This window comes from Python bivittatus, unplaced genomic scaffold, assembly GCF_059951505.1.
Source record: "Python bivittatus isolate LINGU-HERP-01145 unplaced genomic scaffold, Pbiv_v1 ctg000610_np1212, whole genome shotgun sequence".
NCBI lineage: Eukaryota > Metazoa > Chordata > Lepidosauria > Squamata > Pythonidae > Python > Python bivittatus.
The window spans coordinates 53,569,715-53,593,302 of NW_028277088.1; the positions used below are offsets into that span (position 1 = coordinate 53,569,715).

At 37.9% G+C, this 23,588-nt stretch overlaps 1 protein-coding gene across 1 annotated transcript in view; it reads right to left on the minus strand.

Moving 5' to 3' along the window:
• TPK1 (thiamin pyrophosphokinase 1) overlaps nt 1–23,588 on the minus strand; it is a 293,030-nt gene that overhangs the window by 136,359 nt on the left and 133,083 nt on the right. Inside the window, exon 3 of the mRNA XM_088150863.1 lies at nt 21,239–21,308. Coding sequence (XP_088006989.1) covers nt 21,239–21,308 — 70 coding nt within the window. The remainder of the gene's footprint in view (nt 1–21,238; nt 21,309–23,588) is intronic.

The following is a 23,588-nucleotide window of genomic DNA, read 5'->3' on the forward strand; positions in this document are numbered from 1 at the left end:
AGCCATGAGTCCAGGAGGAACCCCTGATTGCAAGTTTGCTTCTTTTGGAGAAGCATATTCCCATGAAGAGCCAAAATCCTATAATTAATCAGCCTCTGAATTAACAGCCACTCCATCTTGTTTGGGCTGAGTCTTTCCAGATCCAGGCCCTGACAGCCTCCAGAACATAATTTCTCCCACATCTCCCAAAGGGTGCAATGTATAACTGAGTATTATCTGCATATTAATGTTACTTCAACCCAAATCAATTAATGACCTCTTCCAGTGGTTTCATGTAGGGGAAAGGGCTGAACTCTGAGTCGCTCCATAAATAAGTGCCCATGGGTATGAGCAATTCTCCCTGACACAACCACCCTGGATCCACCCACTCAAGTAGGAGCAGAACCACTGTAGCATCGTGCCCCCAATTCCCAACCCCTGCAGGCAGTGCAGAAGGATACTATGGTTGCTGAAAGATTTGGAGCACAATGATGGTTGTGCCACCTCCATCCAAACTCTGCCACAGGTCATCCATGAGAGTGACTAATAAGGCTTCTGTCCCATGCCTAGGTCAGAACCTAGACTTCCAAGGGGCCAAATCATTTGTATTCTCCAGTGACCTCTGCAACTGCAGTCCCACCACTTTCTCCATAAACTTTCCCCCAAAAGGAGGGTTAGAGATAGAATGATAGTGGTTCAATCTTGTTGGATCCATAAGGAGCGAATGAATCTTTGTCACAGGTCCAATTCCCAGTTCACTTCCTGGCTGCTTTGATTAGTCAGTTGGGGCAAGGATCCAATCAATAAATAGCAGAGCTATAATTGCAGAGGACTCTGTCAATTTCCTTGGTATCCAGAGGCTGAAAAGCCTCCCAGATAACACCATAAAACACCACCTCTGTCATTTCAACAGCTTGGAGTGAATGAGATCAATCTTATCCATCAAATGTTCAGCCAGTGTTCACAACAAATAATGACTAGATCTTCCAGCCCATTCTTCCCAAAAGGATCCTGGAAACTTTCTGTGGATGCTGGTCAACATTCTGTGGATGCAATAAGGTGGAAAAGTAATTTTCCTCTACTGTCTTTATTGCCTCACGTAAGGCTCACATCTGGACTCTTATTTGTGTCTGGTCACATTTGCTTCTTGCTTCCTGACAGTGTTACTCCAGGCATCTCTTCACCCACTTCATTTCCCAAAGCTTCTCAGTAAACCAAGGAGCTGCATAGGATCAGAGGGTGGTAAGAGGCCACTTAGGGGCAATCCTGCTGAGTGCTCTAGTTGTCTCTGTATTCTAGAGATCAACAAGGCACCCAGCAGAATTGCCCCTCCAAATCACTGGGAAATTTCTCAAATGCCATCAGGAAACCTGTTGGATCCATCAGACACCTGGGGTTGATTATCTTATTAGGCTCTGCCTCCCTGAAGAGTTTTATGGCTTATTTAATCCCATCATTAAAAGGAATGGACAAATGGAAAACTAGAAGCAGATCACAACACATCTGCTCCAAGATGAACACCAAATCTAGATTGTGGCCAGCCATTTGAGTCAGAGAAGTGATGACACAAGACATGTCCATGGTTGTCACTGTGGCCATGAACTCCTGAATTGCCTCTGATCCCAGGAAGGAGAAGTTGATATCACACAATACTAACCCTCTGAGCAAATCCACAACCACGTCTGCAAAGAGATCAAGCAGCTTAGTGAGGGATGCTGCTGCGCAGCTGGGAGGATGGTACAATAATAGCACCCCCAGCTTGTCTCTATAGCCCAGCACCACAAGGCAACATTGACTTTGCTTGGGAGAAGCTGGCAGGGAAAGTCACAAATGGTGATCATGTGACTGTGGGATGCTGCAACCGGTCATAAATGCGAGCGTTGCCAGGCACCCGAATTTTGCTCATGTGACCATAGGGGGACTGCAACAGCTGGAACTTTGAATACCAGTTGTAACTCCCTTCATTTAGCAACGTTCTAACTTTGAACCATCTCTGAATGAATGGTTGTAACTCAAAGACTACCTGTGCAAGATATTTTCCACCATGACAATCTACTGTTATGTTTCCAAGAAAGCAAAATTATTCAGTTCTTCTGCATGTATAGATTGACTGTATAATCCCAATTCACACTGATTAAAGTTGCTTAATATCCTATGTTTGAAACCATATCTGATAGTAAGAACTGTATATATGTATTGAAATAGCTGTTCTAAACCATTATATTTCACCATACGTGAAACAAGGAATATATTTTATGAAATCACTGGCTGCTGCTTTCTTTTCTTAACTGCAATATATTTAATGAAGCTATAGTATTTCCCAAATGCAATCTAAACATTTTAGATTGCAATTGGGAAATATTGCAAACTTCATTGTGGACTGATACTAAGATTAATTATATTTGGAAACACAGTTGTCTTTATTTCTGGTAAATATATTTATATTTTCAATTACTATACTTTCAAAATATATTTCCAATTATTATATTTTCAGTCTTCCAGAAACTATAAATGTATTGTTTTTGTTATTGTTAGTTCTTCTTAGCCTCTGCAGCCTTGAGAATGGTGTGCCACATATTCCTAATGTGGATTTTCACATGACAAAAGAAGTTCACTGTCTTGATTTTTAAAAGCAAAACAGTTGCCTGATTTCTGCTCACAGTTGCACATCTCTGTTAGCAGCTTGTACTTGCTGTTCATACCTTGTCCTGCAGTTCATTATTATCAGATAACACATGATCCTGTAATGTTAATCAGAAAACTGCATAGAATAATTTTGTCACTTCAAAGCAGCTGTGAAACCTGGCATGCAGTTTTTCAGGGCATCTGGCAGATAAAACTCAATTATGTATACATTATACATATCTTTTTGTTGTTGTTTTAAACCAAATTATGATTTTTTTTTTTAGAATTACAAATACTGCAGCTATATCGAATATTTTGTTCATTTTAATACTAGAAAGTATTCTTTAGGTCCCCAAAACAATTACTATGCAAAACAGCACCATCCAATTAAAGCTGAAGAGTTACAGGTTCTTTGAGAGTTTCAACAGAGTTTTAAATCCCTACCATTTTGCACAAATCACAATTTCAACAGCTGGGCAAAAAGGCTGGCTCCTAATGATGGAGTACATTGGAACTGAACATATTTAATGTAAGTGCACAGTAATAATAGCTTAGGGACAGATTTGGCAGATGTTGAGCAGGGAGGAGCAGAGACGAATGGATATCTTCAGGACCTTGTATTGTGCAGAAATATATCCTGATTAGTATGTTCAGATATCAAAGAAGATGGAGCTGAGTAACAACTAACTTCTACCTGAGTTTAACCAAAAAGACAGTTTCTCTAATAGGAGCAGTAACATGGAGAGTTTCAAAATATGCACTGTGTATGTCTGTCTGTCTTTGTCCACAACCTTTTAATGAAAGAATAGGTTGTTTTTTAGCTTCTTAAAGCTTCTCTTTATTCAAATCTAAAGCAAAGTCATATCTGAATTTACCATTTTAGCTACTTGTGCCCTGTGATCATGGCTGAATAACTCTAAACTGGCTTAAGGAAAACATTCCCAGACTGAGAAACCAGGACAACAGTTTGAAAGGTATTCAGTTTGGAGTGCAGGCTGCCAAGTTCTCCCACTGGACAGTGCCTCCGCCCCTACAGCACCCCACTTTTCTATTCCAGGAAAGCAACTGTAAATTGCTTTAATTCCTGTTAGTGGCCCTTAGTGTACATATATACTTTTCTAGGTGTGACACACACACACACACACACACACACACAAGCATAAAAGTATCTATACAAAGTAAAGCATAAAAATATTATTGATATAAAGTAAGTTAAATTTTTATATACACATATATGCAGGTGCAACAACAAGCTTTAAAATAACAATTACTTTTTTTTTTGCCAGCCCTTTTGCATACTAATAACTTACAGACTTCCCTCTTACCATCAGTGCTAAAATTACACAGTCGTTGTGACTGGAGAAATGATGAGATGGTAGACCCCTCCACTTAAAAAATAAATTTAAAAAAATCTAGCTAAAGCTAGCTAGCTGAAGAAAAGAAGAGTATTTAATAATAATAAAAAATTTTTGACTGGATTTCAAACTAGCAGCATCTTATATACTAGGCAAAATTCCAAGCCACTGTGCTATTTTAATACTGATAGTATAGTCTTAGGAGTTCACATATTAGGATAATTGTTACCTCAACTGAGAGGATGCTCCTTCCTCTGTGGAGTAGCCAGTGAGCTGTTGGGTTTAGTTTGTAAGGAGGTCAAGTGCTCCAGCCAAAATGGACAAGATCAATCAAGGTGACATAAAAGGAAAAGAGAAAAACGGGTCCAGAAGTCAAATTTGCAATGGAAGGTGAGTAAAGGTTAGGGTTTATCCTCTTGCTATCATCTGGAGCACTTTTCAAAATGACACATATTTACTCTGTCCTCACATATTTCAAAGTATGCCTAATGTTTTATATTTAAGATTTACCGGTTGAAATCTTTTGAAAGCTAGAAGCACTGTTTATTAATTCAGTCTCAATGGAAGCTTTCAATGCTGTATATTCAAATAATCAATTTACTAAAAAGGAGATCATAGAGATTTGAACAAATTGCAGAATAAAACAGGATCTCTGAGTACCAGATTGTGAATCAAATAAAAGCCGGTTTGCAACACTGATCTGGAATAAAAGGAAACCGTATGTTAGATTAACCATTTTCTCTTTACTAAGGTTTTGTACTCAAAAAAATACTGAAATATTAAATCGATGAAGTAAATACTCTGATGGTTTTAAAGAATGGTGGAAAATATTATAGTCTCATGTGATTTGTTTTTTTCTTAAAGGTGAAAGTCTTCTATCTTCTATGTGCCCTCATTTGAGAAGCATATTCCACTATGATTTGGAACAAGGCTTAACCTAGCTTGAGAGCTATGGCAATTTTGATCAAAGTTCTTAAATATGTCAGGAATATTATTAAAGTTCTTTGAACTTCTCTAGAGATGCATTATGATTTCATATATGTATGGCAGAGTGCTGACCACTCAATTCCATTTCTGTCAAATGCAGGTTGAGAAAGAATAAAAATTACACTAGAAACCCAAGGGTAATCTTATAATGGAAAAGGTAATAAAATAATAAACGTATAGGATTTTTCCCCCCAGCTTTGCCATGCAGTACCATGTTATGCACCACAACCATACTGGTCTTCTTACTCATTACTATTTAATTACTACATAATATTCTTCTTTCAGACTTAATTAACCTTTCCAAAGAAACTCTGACCTTGGTCCTTTCTGCACATTTCTGAAGCCAAGAAGAATAACAGCAGAATTGTTCCATGGGGAAATTTTCTTCAGATTTAATGAAATGCAGAAGTGTGTAATGAGAGATATATTGCTGCTTAATAAATAAGATTTAAATCATGTAGCATACAACCTAAATTAAAAGTTACAATTCAATCCTGGGAAACAAATTTACTGGAAAATGGGTTTCATTCGTTTAAAAAAATATACCCAAATAAACATGCGTACAACTGCAACTGGCAGAGAAGCCTTGTCAAATATATCAATTACTCCTATAATGTCTATAGGTGCATAATAAGATATGTAGAGAGGCTTATATTTACTCATCTGTGTATAAAATAGATATGATTTTTCTGTCAGTTACAAAACCCCACAGCTATTTGCGATGGAATGGAATATCCACAAACTATCCTCCAATAGCTGATAATCAACAGAGCTTCATTGAAAAAGTAGACAGCTAATGAAACTGAGGGAGAATATTGATAGGATAGGAACTGAAATAGATCACTGCAGGTAGAGTAGACAGTCTTCTGGAATTAAGCCAGACAGTCTGGAATTTTTCAAGTCCTGCCTTCTATCCGCCTTTGCCCTCTGAAAGATTTGCCTTTTTTGCCAACTTTCCTTTCATCTCCTCTCCTGTAGAACTACTACCGCTGGCTGCAAAGCTCCAGATGGCCACTAGAGTGCAGCACAGGGTTTGGATTTGCAAAGTCCAAATCCAGTAGCCCTATTCTTCTGACATCTTGAGTAACAAAACTTGGAGCAAGGCTGTAAGAGTATGAGATCTGGTAGAAAGGATATGGGTGAGGCAAAACAAATGGTGTGGCCCTGAGGCCAACTTTTAAGCCTTATTCCAATGCAAATTTATAAACTTCACTACTGGGAGAGCTGATGCTGACATGACCTGCTAGTCAAGAAGACAAAAGTCCTGTGGGTGTGCATCTGTGCATATCAGTGTGAGTGAATAGAGTAAGGAAAAGGAGAAAGCTGAGTATGTATATAAGAAAGAAGTGTCTATGCATGTGTGATAGAGGAGAAACTGTATGTTTGGTAAGCATACATTAAAGTTGGCCTTTATTGTTAGTAGGGTTTTACAGGGTTTTATTTGTAAAGGAAATCAACAACAACAACTAATAATCTCTATTGCAGTCTTTTTTTTTTTTTTTTTTATCCACACTCAATCGCTACCGATTCTGCGGTGACTGCCTGGACAAGTCCCTGCAGTTTTCAAGGCAAGATGTTTCGGAAGTGGTTTGCCAGTGCCTCCTTCCTAGAGCAGAGGCCAGCTGGCGAGTGCAGGAGGCAGGGTTTCTGTTGCTTCGCACCTTTTTTGGGCATGCACGGCTTCTGCGTTACCAGCAACTTGGTCCTGTCCCCCCTGCAAGCGCCACCAGCATTTTTCCTCCCACCAGGGTGGGAGTCCCCATTTATCTACTCACGTAAGTTTTCGAGCTGCTGGGTTGGCAGGAGCTGGGGAGGAAGCAGGAGCTCACTCTGCTGCGTGGAGCTGGGCTCGAACTGCTGAAGTGTCGACCATTTCTGGCCGGCAACTTTCAGCATCATTAAGCCGCTGCGCCACCGTGTCCCCGTATTGCAGTCATAGATCAGAAAAAAGTAAAGGAAATCAGTCCTTGTCACTGTCCTTTTTCATGTCCTACTTTTTCAGGGTAATATAACAGCCACCATACTGGCACCACAGCAACTCACTCCAGCTTTCCAAAATTACTTATCTGATCCATATCCTTTACAAGTCACCCTTGAATGAAGCAACACAAAACTCAAATACATTTGTGTGGTGATGTCATCACACCAATAATATAAATCCCCAAATGCCCTAGTCTCCAGTTCAATGGACATTTTTGAGGGATGAACACTACTTCCTTGCAACTAGTCCATTAAAATGAGATTCTACTGTGTCTACATGTGTGAAAATGAGGCACATGCTAAGATTTATTATTCCTGTGGGAACACTAACAAAAAGTACCAGCATCAAATGGTATGGATGCTCTACTGACCCATCTCCCAATTATCCCAGAGAATTCTACAAGATTTTGAACTCTGCCATAACAAATATTTCAGTACAAACATTAACAAAAATGTATCAACTCAGAAATGTTCAACAGGCCAGGCAAGGCCTTGATAGTAATTTCATTGCATAAAAACATCTGCAGTACAGATGTCACTGCAAAGCAATTTTGGAACATTCCCAGCTAATGAGAGAGAGAGAGAGAGAGACAGAGAGAGACAGAGAGAGAGAGAGAATCCGTCCACGACATAAGCAGGACACCAAACAGAGTAACATCCCAAATTTCATCTGCTGTTTAAAAAAAAAGCTAAAGAGATAGAGGGAGAAAAGGAGATGTTATGGAGAGGAACTGCCTCACATTGTAGATTGGAACTAAAATGGCAACTAGTTCAGAAAGAAAGAAAAACTAGGACAAAACAATAAAATGACAAGTGCAGCCAAATATATTAGATTTATCCATAACCATTTGAGATAAATGTGTATAGGGACAATGGAAAATATATGCAGGTATATATTACTACAGTGTATGAGGAAGGGAATTAGAGAATGTATTACTTTATAAGATACTATCTCACCTTATTATGCAAATTCTGTTTTTACACTTCAACTGTTCATGTGACTAAGCCCCTCAAAAAGTTTAATGCAAAACCAATTTGGTCATGACAGAATGAGCCGATAAATAATTTCTTACCAATTCTGTCACAAATGAAACTTTCTAAAATAGAGTTTTCTTCAACAAAGCATCTTTGTACTCATTTTTATTTCTGATATTCTATTAACCCTCTCTAATAAAATGAGATACAGTTCACTCAAGCCCAAAGTCCTTAATGTATTTGATATTCTGTTAACTACTTCCTGCTGAGATAAAATTAAGGATGGATAAATGATTAAGGTAGATACTAAGTCATGTTTATCATAAAATACAGAGACTCTGATAATAAATTATATAATATACTTAATAAATATATGACTATATAAACCCTGGGAACAGCCATCAGTTGGTGGCTGCTTGGTCTCTTCCTAAATAAAGGTTCTGAAGCCACGGCCCTAAAATGCTAAACATCATAAAGGAATGTGTATAGTGAGACAGGAATTAACAGAAATGGTGAAGAGTCAACTGCATTGAAACAAAACAGATGAAGAGAAATGTCAGCGAGTAGCTTTCATAACCAAACCAAAGAATGCTCCTCACAGTGCTATGCAGGATAAATACGAAATGAACAAGAGCTACATCCTGTCCATATAAATATACAGATGGAAGATATGTCTTTTCCCCCAACCTCATTGCTCTACTATGTGCAGTAGAGGTGATGGATCCATGTGTGCACAGAGTTCAAAAAGAGGACTCTTCAATCAGGTCACTTTTTAATTCTGCTGGGTCCGTGAAAATGACACACCATCCTTTTCAATTATCCCAGTGGAATCAGATGTGGTAAGTCAGCAGCTACTTTTCTCTTAGAATTTAGAATAAGCAGGCTTCTGTATAATAAATGTTACAACTGTTCTTCCCTTAAGATTTGATATAAACTGCACATCTGCATGAATTATAGTTGGATATAAAACCCCCCTAATCCTATACAGAAGTTCTTATGTACTGAATTTTAAACATCTCATTATCATACCTTTTTTTTGCAACACTTTCTTTGTATATCAGTACTGATCTTGCAAACAAATGCTTTTTTATGTACATTATTCTATATTTGAATAATTATATCTACAGAATTTGCAGATTAATTTTTCACAAACATACTGGTTCCCCATATGCCACTATATTTATTTTATATTGATGAAAAAGTGAATCCAGGGGGGAAAAAATTACTCTTAAAACTTAAAGAACAGTTTTGGAGGAATAACACTGTAATGAGAATAGCTGACCCTCCATACTCTGGAGAATCCAGAGGAGCATATACAGTACTTTGCACAATATAAATTATTCCTCTGCACATCTCCTATCATCGGGATGAGCATTTTGCTGCTTTATGATAAAATAGCCTATCTAAAGGTAAAATGGTACCCAATTAACATCGACATCAAGAAGGGGTGTAATTTTTTTCTAAATTATAATTACAGAACTAAACTTCGAAACAAAATTACCCATACTGAATATATACATATATATTTGTAGCTTCTTGTCACAATAAATATGCAGATATGAAGCCTGATCTCTGTACATGGAAACATGCTGAGAAGAAGCATCAATTTTCATTCAGCTCTTATTTATCCAGTATAAAGTACATTCTCAGGAGTAGAGACGTGGCAGTTATTAACTCTGGAAGTTATTTTCTACAAGGGAATTACAATATGCAGCATTTTCAAAGGAATAAACTTAAGGAAGGAATACATAAAATAGAAAAAACAAAATCAGATTAAAAACAAATCTTTGGAAAAGCCTTAAAGATAAATGCATTTATACTTGAAACTATGTTTCCATTTTTATTATAGCCTGCACACAGTTCCTCTTCTCTGGCTTTCAGACTTCATTAACAGTAACAGATTTAGCAGATTTCAAAGAAACAGTAATCTGCTTTCAGGATAAATTTATTCATTTCAGTTCAAGAAGTTTAAGTTAGAACATCAGGCACTTGCTATTCATAAAAATGAGAGAGCAAAAAAGAAAAGGTGGAGACTACAGGCTCATATTTATGAACTTGCTCACATTCAGGCACTTGCTTTTATGAACTGCATTCATCTCTATTGCATAGCCCTTCCATATATTTGACAAAGTAGATCTCTCCCTCCCATGCATTAAACACCAAACGGTCTAAGAAAAGACAGAAGAGTTTCCAAGTTTTCTAAAATTCAGCCAGCCCCGTTCTCAGTGAGGACTGAGTGCAAGATATAATAAGCAGCAAATGTTTGGCAGGATGTATTAGAGCAGAGGTACAATCCTTCATTTACCAGAGTTAGAAATTAGGCTGCAGGACAGCAAGCAGCATATTATCCACCTTCCTCTCTCCATCAGTTCATCTCAACAGAGAAAGAGAAATATAGTTTCCCGAACATCAGAATAGAAGGTACTGACCTCCCTGGTCTTCATGGTCTTAACGTGAAGGAAAATGCTTCCTCTCATTTTAAAGGCTTGCAGGCTTAAACTGAATGTGCATATAAATCAGCAGCTGTTGGGTCCAGACTTAGTCATATTGAGAACAAATTCAGTGATTGATTTTAGTGGATTACTCTAAGCATGAATCACTGGATCCAAGTTACTTGGCATTAATTTTAATGGAGTGTGTAACAGCTATCCTTCCAAGTACTTGTCCCAACCCAAAATGAAGAAAGCAGCTGGATACAAATCTAAAGTGGCCAACTGGTTTCCTGCCTAAAGCGACTGACCAGGATTCTTATTTTCCTCCACACAGATCTAAAGAACTTGAATTCTACCCCCAGTTCTAAAACAGATCAAGAAAATTGGTTAACTTCTCAGTTCAGACCAGCTGAAATCAACTGATTAATAATATAATCTTGCTTATTCAATAATTAAAAATGTTCTTGTGGACTGCTTGTTATATTGCCCTTCCACATCAAGAATTTATAGTAAATCCTTAGTAAATGTATCTATCATCTTATCTTTTCATCTCTATCAAGTTTGCATTTCATTTTGAATCTGCATATATCTAATATGCTTAAACTGCTTAATAATTTCAATGACTTCCTAATTTAATAAACGGAAGCTGATGCCAAGAACTAACTGTACCGCTTTTAATCACCATGTTTTCAAGGAATGTCCTAATTCAAAATGAAAACAGCTTTTTTTTTTTTTGCAGTCAAGCTGTTAAAAGCTCTTTGTTATAAACCTTTGCTCAAAGAGGAGCCTATCCAAAATAAGAGATACTTATGACAGTCTTCTACCAGCTAGGTTCAGCCTGTTGACACCTCCTAGTCTGTCTACGTCTCAGACCTTCTACTCAGGATGTTGCCCTTCAGCTGAGCTACAAGAAAACTAAAAAGATACTTTGAAACTTCCTGACCAAAACCCAGAAATGCAGAACTTAACAAACCTTCTGTCAAACCTACAATACAAGGGAAAGCTGTATGATTATGTAGTCATGGATCTAGGGAAGGTTTGAATGAGAAATTCACTTCTAAAGTTAATGAAACCAATTTCTAGATATAAAAAAGAGATTACTGGAGAAAGGGTAATATAGGCAAACAAGGCAGGCTACAATCACACCTATGGAATTCCAAAATAAATTATTACAGTCATCTAGCTAAACTAGTTACTAAGGCTGTGCATGCTTTGAAAATGGGAGTTACTGAGAACACAGAAATTGCCCAACCCCACCTCACATAGAGCAGCAACCCACAACCTTTCCACTCAGGTCAAGCATACAGGATGGTTTGTTTGTAACTGAAGAAGGTAATCCTCCAGGAACCTAGGAGCCAAGCTATTTATGGTTTTAAAGGTCAAAAACAACACTGTGAATTGTACTTAGAAGCCTACTTGCAACCAGTGCAACTCCTGTAATACTGTAACTTGACTGTAATGGCTCTTATCCGTCAGCACATAGGCCACTGAATTCTGCAGCAGTTGCAGCTTCCAGATGGTCTTCATAAGCAGCCTAATGTAGAGTGCACTGTAGAAGACTATATGGATGATGATGATGATGATGATGATGATGATGATGATGATGATGATGATGATTTAAACTTGCATGATGCCCGACTCTCAGCAATTCTGTTGAGTCATTGCTAAACTGTCTCATTCCAGGCAGGGCTACAACTGCTGCCCCAGCTAAAGCTATGTGATGAGCTTCCTGGCCCCAGCCTGCCCATCAAACAGTAGCCGTGAATCAAGAAGGCCACCCAAGTCATGGAACTACTCCTTTAGATCCAGACTACCCCATCTAAAGTGCCTGCTGTACTTGCCAGAGCAGACAGAGGATTGAATGATATCTGTTTTCAAATTCAGCTTGTTTCATCCCATGCAGAAACTCATCTCCTTACATGATCAAGGGCTTATCTTATTTTATCAAAAATGTAATAAGCACTTTATTTCTACAATGCATTCATAACCACAGCTATCTTTTTATACACACAATAATTTCTTAGAATGTACTAAGAAAAAGCAGACTTGTACACAGAACAGTATAAACATGGGAATTTGCCTTGAATGTGGTCTACTGAAAAGAATTTGAACTGCATGAGGGAATTTAAATTCAAAACATTTGGAGGCAATTATTGATGGAAGACACTTCAGTTCTGAATCCTCTCTTTGTGCTTTTAAAATGGAAAAAAAATAGAATACTGGTGCAAAAGAAATGGTATTTCAAAGTAATGTATTAATTTTATTTATTTCTTAATTAGCAACATATCTCCTCCTACAAATGTGTAAGGATATATCGTGCCAATCAATTTGACAAGTACAAGAACTTTTTCAGCATGCAGCATTGGGGAAGCTTTTTGCATTTCTATCTCACTGCTAACCAGAACATCATCTTTCCAGCAAAAGTAAAAATAATCTCTCTTGAGTCTTCCTCAACTAATGGACACATCCATGTTGTTTTCCTGGCATCAATATGAAAATGCTTTATCACTGCATTCTTCAATTCTTTAAAACTTCCCAATCTAGTTGACTACTCTGGTAGTCTTCTGTCCAATTTTAACCAGATATAAGTATTTTCCAAGATCAACCAAAGGTCATCTATTGTGACAGCAAAACTATGACAGAATTAGTTAAGTACTAATGCTAAGAATAGTCAAGACAATTTTGTTCTCAATGTGATTTTTTAAGGGAACATTTTTCCACCCAGAAAAGTAACAAGGCAAGCAAATGAATGGCAGAGCTGCATCTCAGAGAAGCTAGCTAATGACAAACAACAGACAAGGTTGGTCTGATGTCTGATAGAATGAATTACTGTCAGGACCTCGGAGAGCTCAGTGCAAGTACTGTAGCTATAGGCTAAACTGTCAGGATTACAACAGTTATTTCAACATCTGTCTAAACTCCCAATTCAGTTGAGTCTGAGAAGACTGAAGAAGTTGAGTCTTAAAAGGCTTGAAGAACCAGGTGATTCTTTGGTTATATTCTTCCTTGCTGCTAACACCAGAATTAAAGAGCTTCTGACCTTTCTGAATTCTAAAGCTCTAGGCTGGGCACTTTCAGAAACTACAGAAAAATCTGAATTTTCAGATGATAATGTTCAGATGAAAGGAATCATAGCAGTGGGTGTTAAGGGGCACATTATCATGAACAGGGGCACCTTGAGTTCCTCACACTAAATCATGATCAGAACCCTGCTGGTTCTGAGTGCTTCTTAAACCAAAAAGAAAAGTGCAGATATTGCAGATTCTATAATCAGGGGACTGATCAATAAAGACAAAGTGACAGAGAAGCTTGGACAATTTAAACATAAATAAATATGCAGATTATTAAATCCAACTATCTCAAAGAAGTCTGTGTAGTACCAGGATATTGGTGGTTGTGTATATTGCTTGAATGTGGATTTTTGTATGGTTGTCATAGACTGATATACCAGGACTTTAAAATGACTAAAACAAATGTTAAAGAGGGGACCAGGCTTGAGTTGGGGTGGGAGTGGGGGGACAATCTAATCAGTTTGATAGTTTTTTGAACAAACCAACCTTTAATAAAACTGTGTTGGGAAATGAGAAGAATAAGGAACACACTGCAGAAGTAAATTGATAATATTTCCATCAGTTTGGGTATCTTTAAAGGCAAATAACAGAATTTTGCTAGATTTATGGCACAAAAAATCAACTTTGATGATAAAATAATCTCAAAATAATTAGGTTTACAGGGCCAAATCAGTGAAGAATGTATAAGACTATTCATGAGTAATACAATAATCTATTTTTCTTGTTATGTGTTTACATTTATGAGTACTTATTTAACATAATTTTCTTTATTCTTTAGGAATGATATTTGTATTTTGTGCACTGAGTTTTGGAATAAGATGGAATGCAACATTATTTCCCAGTTGATTTTATGCATTATTTTCTGAATTGCTAGAACTGCTAGCTACCAAAGCAAATTTAATATGCTGAATAGCAGATTGCATCAGGTTTTAGATAAATGTGCAATATGCTTTCTGTTTCAAAATAGCAACATATAGTACCCTGCTAAACAATCTTAATATCTGATTCTCATTTTAAACAGTAGTATTGTTCCTAGTTGTATTCACTATTAATTACAGTTATCTTGGAGACCTAGAAGCAGAAAACCTACACAGAAATAAAACACTATAGCAGACTACTCTTTATTTACTTTAGCAGAATGCACACATGTTATGGAATAGTTTAATCTTTTCTTTTCCCATTTATAAGTGAATATGAATAATCTCTCAAAATGTGAAAGCTTTAGGAAATATAGAAAATGACTATATGTGCAAACCTTCTATTTTAGAACATGTAAGGTCAAAATGCTATTTTGAATCTCACGGATTTGTCAAATATTAAATTTGTAAAAATTATGAGCAGGGAAGAGATTAGAATGACTTAAATCATGGTAAGATAATGAGTATAGAGGAAACATCTTTATATTATGTCAGCTATTATTGGTCTAAGTTATTTAACTTAATAAAAAGCTGTTGTAAAGTATACAAGTGTTATTACTGCTTTCCTCCCTTCCCCCAAATACCAAGAAAAAGCTTGCTCAGATTAAAAATGACACAGAGAAGTGTTGTTAATAGCATGTCTAAATGAGCCCTTTCTGCACTTACCTAAAAGAAAAATGAACCTGCATTTAAGGTGATGACCTCCCAAAGATGAAGCAGAAAGAAGTTTATAACCAGACATAAAAACTGCCCAACCTACCTAGTTTTTTAACTAGGCTTGCTGACTTGCCTAGCTAAATCCCAGAATCTCCTTCTCCCAAACAAGTATATGCACACAGCCCCCTTATATGAGTGGCGAAGCACCATGCTCCAAATAATGGCAGGACCAGGGCAAAACCTAAATGAGTATTAATTGTACTACTGATTAATTGATGATGATGATAGTAATAAAATTAATAGGAGTGTTAAAGAAAGAGACTGAAGGCTTTAAGAACAAGCTTTGCCAACTAATTGCATGAAACTGAAAATTCAGCATGCAACAAACAACCTTTGTTGCATGAAGCAATTCAATGAAACAATTGACTGTCTGATCAGTGGCACAACCTGTGCGGCGGGCGGGCAGAAGGTTGGTTTCTGATGTTCCCTGCCAGCTTCCCACAAGCAAAATCAGCGGGGAAGCTGGCAGGAAGTCATAAGTTGCTCCCACTCCCACTGCTTTTTTGCCCTTGGTCATTCTGTTTCTTTGTTTAGGTAAGGAAGTATCTCTGAAATGATGACCCAACAGGTCACAGGTTGTCTAGTTGCCTTATAAAATTCACTGCCACTCCATCCATGTGTACCATTCTCTTAAATCCAAACTAATCTCTCTTTTGCACAAGCACACACACATTCACACACCTGTAGGTATATGTACGCACACCCAGCAAGACAGACTGCAGAAATCTGGACTCAGCAATGCATACTTCCTCAGAAATAAATCCCATTTATTTCAGGTCCTCTTCCTGTTACTGCTGTTATGCTAGAGGGGGTATGTTTAGCCCAGCTTATTTCTTGTAAGTTGGGGCAGAAACTGGGGAACAGCTGCTAGGGGCATTGAGTTGTTTTCTTTTTCTGCCTGCAAAATGGATGCAAATTGAAAAAGATTTTTGTGTTGGGCTGCATTTACAAGACAATGGGGTTGTGCAGTGTTCTGAAGGCAAAACAATGCTTCAGAGCATGTAGGGACCCAAATGTAGCATCTACCTGTATCTGTAACTCCTTAAAGCAGCTGAATCTTCTGGGATTTACACGTTCCCTCCACAGGTGCCATGTGATCCAGGGGAAAGCTGGGTTTGGTGTAAAGAATTGCAAACGGATACTATGTTTCAAACATTTTTGTCTTCACATACAAAAGGCTGCACAATCCCACAAAATAACATGATTGACTGATTATGTGCTATCAAGTCAGTGTTGACTCTTAGCAACCACATAGACAGCTTTTCTTCAGATCTATCTTTTCCCAACCTGCTCCTTCACATCTTCCAACAATGCACCAATTGCTGTTGTAACTGAGTCCATCCACCTTCCTGCTGTTTGCCTTCTTCTTCTCTTTCCCGCCACTTTTCCAAGCATTATACAAGTAGTCCTTGCTTACCGACCACTCGTTCAGCAACCGTTCGAAGTTACAATGGTGTTGAAAAAATAATTTCATGGCCCATTTATAACCTTTGCAGTGACCCTCAGTCACATGATCACCATTACAGTCAGTATGTGTAGTCCTGTGCCTGACCTGTGGTTTTGGAGAGATTGTCTACAGAAATTGCTTGCTTTCCTCCCTCCCCCCTCGCAGAGTGGAGAGACTGGAGAGAGATTTCAAGAGAATTCTGTAAGCTGTTTGCACAGCATGCCCACAGCTCTGAGCCCTGGGGTGCCGGCACAATTATATTGCTTTCGATGTGTACAAGACAATAAGTAGGCACTCGAGTGCTCCAAAGGGTGGAGTAGGAGGCAAACAAAAGTTGAGGGTGTGAAACTGAGTAGTCTTATCTCTTTCCAGCCAGAAAGCACAGTTGCAGTCATATGATTTCCCACTTAATGACTGCTTTACTTAGCAGCGGAGTTTCTGGTCCCAATTAGGGTTGTTAAGCAAGGACTACTGGTCGACTTCTCAAAAGACCTTGGTCTTTGCAAATGTGTTCAAAGAAAGATAATTTTAGCTTGGTCATTTGTGCCTCAAAAAAGAACTCTGGGAAGATTTTTTGATGACCTATTTGTTTCTTTTCTTGCCTATCCATGGTATTCTCAGCAGTTCAAAAGTAACAATATTCTTTCTGTTTTGATTCTTCAAAATCCAATTTTCGCTTCCATAGAGTGTCACTGGGAAACCATTGCATGAACAATTGTGACCTCTCTATATTTCTTCCATCTTTCTTTGAACTTCTTGGAATCAGTTACTATCTGTCCACTGGCATCCTTTAGCATACCAATTTGAAGCTGGAACTTTCTTTTGAGTTCAAAGAACCTTTGGAAGACTTTTCTTGTTTTCCCATGTCTGTTTTCGTCTTCAGTGTCTTTACAGATATTGTTGTAATACTGCTTCTTGTCTCATGTAACAGCTCTCAGAAGTTCTTTGTTAAGTTCCTTTGTGAGATCTTTGTCTTTTTTGCCTTTGGGTTCTCTTCTCTTAGTAATTTCCACAATTTGGTCTGACAACTAGTTTGGTTTCTTCTCTTTCTTTTGATAATTTCTTTTCATGTTCATCCTTAACAATTTCTTTGATTGTATTCCATATTTCCTTTGATTCCCTATCAATGAGATTCAGAGAGAGTCCTGAGGCTCTCCTTGAAAAGGGTGGGTATATGGTGAAAACCATGTTGTTTTCTTGGTTTTGGTTTTCTTGATTGGTTTTCTTCTTCCAGTTTAGCTTGACATGGAACATACACATGAGCAGTTCTTGTCCTGATCCATAGTCAGCCCTGCCCATGTTTTTGATGTTATAACTGAGTCTTTATTGCTACAGCCTCTTTATACGAATAATATAATTTGATTTATGTGTGTTTCATCTGGGTGATGTCCATTTATATAGATGTTGTTTTAGTTGTTGAAAGACTGTGCAAGCAATGTAGAAATCATTAGATTGGCAGGAACTGATGTTGTTCTCCCACTTCATTTTAGTTTCCTAGGCTATACGGTCCAGATACAGTTTTCTTCTTAATATTTCCAACTTTGGCATTCCAACCTGCAACCACAAGCAACACATCTTACTTGTTCTGTTGATTCAAATTGAATGTGTGACCATAATCAATCTCTTCTTCTTCTGCATCAGTAGTTGGAACACAGGTAACTGTCATAATAAAAGGTTGTCAACATAGTGTAATTGATATTATTGGGTCATTGATTGCACTGTAGCCAAGTATTGTTCTTGCTGTATCCTTTCTGATTATGAAAGCAATGCCACTCCTTCTTTGTTTTTCAGGTCCTGGGTAGGAAACAGTATGATCTTCAGACTGAAAGTATCTAATTCCAATCCATTTCAATTCATTGATGCTTATGATGTCAATTTCTAGTTGATAAATTTCATACTTCACTGTATTGAGCTTTTCTATGTTCATGCTTCTTATGTTCCATGTTCCCACTGTAATTCTGTCTTTGCATCTTTGAATTTTCTTTTCTAAGAAAATAACGAGATGTGCTTTAATCTAGCCACATCATAAACATTACTAGTACTCCGAAAGCTCTTCTTCAGTAGCATGTTGAATGCCATCTGACTCAAGGGGCCCATAATCAGGCACTATATCACCAATCTTTTTATACTGTTTATCCATGTAGTTTTCTTCATAAAATACAGGAGTGGTACACCATTGCCTTCTCCTCAGCAATACTGCTCCCTATAAAAGCGGCCTGCTTGCTTTAGGTGGGTAGCTGGGATGACCTTCACACCTTGGGTGACCCTGCCAGATTATATAGTTTTGGCATACACTCCTGGAGTTCTTTGCTCTTCCCTCCAAGAAACACCCACCACCACCACCATGATGAGGCAACATGACTTGGGCGGGGGGGATAAGATAATATATACATGTTTATTCTTAATAAATCCCAATTCACTTAGTGACTCTTTATTTCCAAGTAAGTATGCTTAGCACTGCTTGGCTGCTCAGTCAGCACTTTTGTAGCCTTATTCTCCTCTAGTTCCCCTCCATGTGTAAGAGGGTGAGTGGCTGCATTGGATAACTTCTCTGTCAATTAAGATGGTACACTGACTTTTGTAAGGCAAAAGGGATGACAAGAGGACATAAGTAGTATACTCATTGCCTCTTCCCCTTCAACTGAGGGCAGCACCATTCTATGTCTCTGTTGCCTCTGTGTCTGCTATTTGCTATTATTTTTCCACCTCCTATCCTTTACCCACTGAGAAGCATCTCCTTCTCAGAGAATGTAATATGACATCACCCCCACATTACTAGTAAAATGCACAAGCATTTTCAGAAAATGCACATCTATTGGGGGGGGCACATCATCCTTTCATGTAAATAAAGTCATCCTTGTCTAGGGTCATGCTAATCTTCACTGTAACGTTCCACATGTGCTGCTGAACCATTTCTTTTCCTGGCACCATCATGTGGTTTTTCGCTATCTCGTTCCACATCTGCTCTGGCTAAGACGGAAACAACCAGTACCTAATATGATTATTATCAGGGCTTGTTGAACTGTCACTGAGGTAGAAGTTGGATTTTTTAAAGCCACTTCTCCTCTGACACTGGATTTCATTTTTAGGCTGTTCAGGGAACAGAACTGAAGAGAAAAAAAAAAAACACATAAAGGAAGAACAGTGGCAGAGATACAGTACAAAGTTGGACAGACATCAGGATCTTTGAAATGAATGGCTGAATTGCATAATAAATCCATAGAATGTAAGATCCTAGGAGACAGGAAAACATGGTGTAAGTTGCTCATTCCCATAAACTAACCAATCAAGCAACCACCAAGAAAATGCATAAGGAAAGCCTCCGGCCAATCCACTGCTGCTGTCACACAAAAAGCATTTTGGTTGTATCTTGACTTGTATATGAATGATTCAGCAGGTGGAGTTAATTATATTACCCAAGTTCTATTAAAAAAAGGGTTGATGATTCAAGCCATGGCTCTAACTCTGTTCCAGACAATAACAGAGAATCAAAATCAAAATGCCAAATTATACAGAGACCCAAAGCTTCTGAAAATCATCAAGTAAGATGCAGGGATTCTTTTTTACACATATTTTTGTGCTTCTAGAGGCTGCACTGCAAGACATGCATATCTTTTCCACAGGAGTAGCACTTCTTTGGGACAAATCATTATTGTTATAGAGAGCTGTTATGCAAACCAGAGTACTAGGATGATAAAAGCTGTGGTTCTTTATCTATAGTCCTCTATGAGAATTTAAATAACATTTTAAATTGCTTGGCAATTAAAACTGGGTACAGAAAGCAACTGCCAACTTTCCCTATTATCTGCTATACCGCCTACTATTTCTTCTTATTATCTACTATACTTCCTTTCTCAGCAGGGAGTAACGTCTGCCAGAGTTTTCCTGAATTTGGAAGCTAAGTACAATCAAGTCGACATAGTATTTGGATGGGAGACCACTGGAGAACTTGGGGCTATAGAGTAGATAGAAAAACATGCACCGGCAAATCACTTCCATACTGTGGCCAAGGAAACAACATGAATGTATCCATGACATCACCAGCATTCAAGCTCAAGTTGAGGGAGCTTTCCCCTATACTACTTCTCTGGGTCTTAAGCCTGTTGGTTAAGAACTCATCAGATAAAGAGTGAAATAGAAAGAAGCAAAGTATAACAACATATTAACAGGAAAAGCATCCCTCTCTGGAAAGAACAATTTGTTAAATGCACAACAAAACACAAAACACACATTACGCAAGACCTTTTCCAGTCCTAGAAGATGAAAAAGCTTCTTCAAAAGCAATCAATTTAATATTTGTGCTTTGATGTCTGCCTTTTACTATACCATGCATTATCATCATTATATTAAACCACTGTTTCCGAGTCTCACTTCTTGAGAATCTGTTAGTATCAATTAATAGAGTAAGGTGAAGAAATGGGATGCTAAAACTTGAATCATAGGCCTGCAATATAAAAATGACATTTCTATGTTGAATTGTAGAGTTTTCTTTTTTGTGACAGTATTATAATGTGTATTTTTTCAGCCCATGGCTCCACATCAATGATTTTTCTTGTAGGAATGGGAAAACACAATATAATGACCTCAAGGCACTTGATAAGTAATCCCATGTATTTTTATGAGGTACCAGTAGCCTGGTACTATACAAAAATCAGACAGTGAAAAAATTCTTAGAAAAGTAATTTAAACTTAATCAACATGCTTCATGAAGATAAAACTTGCAAATTATTAGAACATATTATTATAAGTGTACCTTTCACGGTTTCCTTCTGTGATACAGTACAAATGATTAGCACCTCCGTCGGCACATGCTCTCAGAACCGCTGGAAAAAAATGGATGTTGTTGTCAGGAAGCTGTCATCATAACTAAGTAACAAATTTATTTACACACAAATATTACCTTGCAAGATGTGAACTGCAAATATTTTCATTTCTTTACATAGTAACTTACTGAGCCAGTTGAATTTAACTACTGTTAAATACAACTCCATGGTTGCATCTCGTTTGACTTTTGAGGTTTGACCTTGAGGTTACAAATCAAATACATAAATTTCAATACTATTTTAGACAAGGAAGCAACAACTAACTTTATGGTATCCGAGAAATGTTGTGGCATGATATTCACCATATCCAATTCTTTGACCTTGAAATGTAATTCCTTTTCCTATCACCCCTGTCCCTGAGTGCTTTTTCTTTTTGTTTTAAATGGTCATTTCTTTGGCCAGATTTATTTCTAAGATCCACATTTCTTCAAATGCAAGTGAATATATTGGGACTGTAGTTGTAATTAATTAGTAAAAATGTACAGTACTGTGCAAAAGTTTTAGGCAGGTGTGAAAAAATGCTGTAAAGTAAGATGCTTTCAAAAATATATATTGTAATTGTTTATGTTTATCAATTTACAAAATTCGAAGAACATAAGAGAAATCCAAATCAAATCAATATTTGGTGTGACCACCCTTTGGCTTCAAACCAGCATCAATTCTTATACTTGCACACTTTGTACACTTGCACAAAGTCAGGGATCTTGTAGGATTAGAATCACCTACTAAGGTGAGGTTGTGGAAGACAGTTTCATGTCACAGGTCATACACCATGGCAAGACTGAGCACAGCAACAAGACACAAGGTAGTTCTACTGCATCAGCAAGGTCTCTCCCAGGCAAAAATTTCAAAGCAGACTGGGGTTTCAAGATGTGCTGTTCAAGCTCTTTTGATGAAGCACAAAGAAATGGGCAATGCTGAGGACCGTAGATGCAATGGTCAGCCATGGAAACAACGCAGCAGGTGAAAGACACACCATGCTTACTTCCCTTCAACACTGGAAGATGTCCAGGAGTGCCATCAGCATAGGACTGGTGGAAACCAGCAACACCCAGGTATACCCATCTACTGTCTGGAGAAGTCTGGCCAGAAGTGGTCTTCATGGAAGAATTGTGCCCAAAAAGCCATACCTCTGATGTGGAAACAAGGCTAAGCGACTCAACTATGCACAAAAACATAGGGACTGGGGTGCAGAAAAAGGGCAGCAGGTGCTCTGGACTGATGAGTCAAAATTTGAAATATTGGGCTGTAGCAGGAGGCAGTTTGTTTGGCGAAGGGCTGGAAAGTGGTACAATAATGAATGTCTGCGGGCAACAGTGAAGCATGGTGGAGGTTCCTTGCACGTTTGGGGCTGCATTTCTGCAAATGGAGTTGGAGATTTGGTCAGGATCAATGGTGTCCTCAATGCTGAGAAATACAGGCAGATACTTATCCATCGTGCCATACCATCAGGGAGGTGTGTGATTGGCCCCAAATTTATTCTGCAGCAGAACAATGACCCCAAACATACAGCCAATGTCATTAAGAACTATCTTCAGTGTAAAGAAGAACAAGGAACCCTGGAAGTGATGGTTTGGCCCCCACAGAGCCCTGATCTCAACATCATCATGTCTGTCTGGGATTACATGAAGAGACAGAAGGATTTGAGGCAGCCGACATCCACAGGAGATCTGTGGTTAGTTCTCCAAGATGTTTGGAACAATCTACCTGCCAAGTTCCTTCAAAAACTGTGTGTGAGTGTACCTAGAAGAATTGATGCTGTTTTGAAGGCAAAGGGTGGTCACACCAAATATTGATTTGATTTGGATTTCTCTTCTGTTTGCTCACTTTGCATTTTGTAAATTGATAAACAGGAACAATTACAATATATATTTTTGAAAGCATTCTTACTTTACAGCATTTTTTCACATCTGCCTAAAACTTTTGCACAGTACTGTATACAAATACATATAAAATTAGTCAAATACATTTAGTTAATAGCCTAAATAAAAATCACTGTATGCCTTTGTAATTTGTTAATATATGCTTAAAAATGCACAGCCATAAATAGTACCAAGAATTCTTCTCTATGTCTCTCAGAATGGGAAATTTAAAACTTTGCCAAAATGTTTTGGCAGCTTCTTGACCTTTTCACATTGTCCAGGGTTTTGCTGTTTAAGTATTCTGTCGCTGCCTAAGACTTTCGTTTCTGCCTCCAACATGTTTTGAAAATTATTCATCCTTTCTAGTTGAAGCATATTTCAAATACACTTGAAACCTCTGCATTGTCCAGGCACTTAC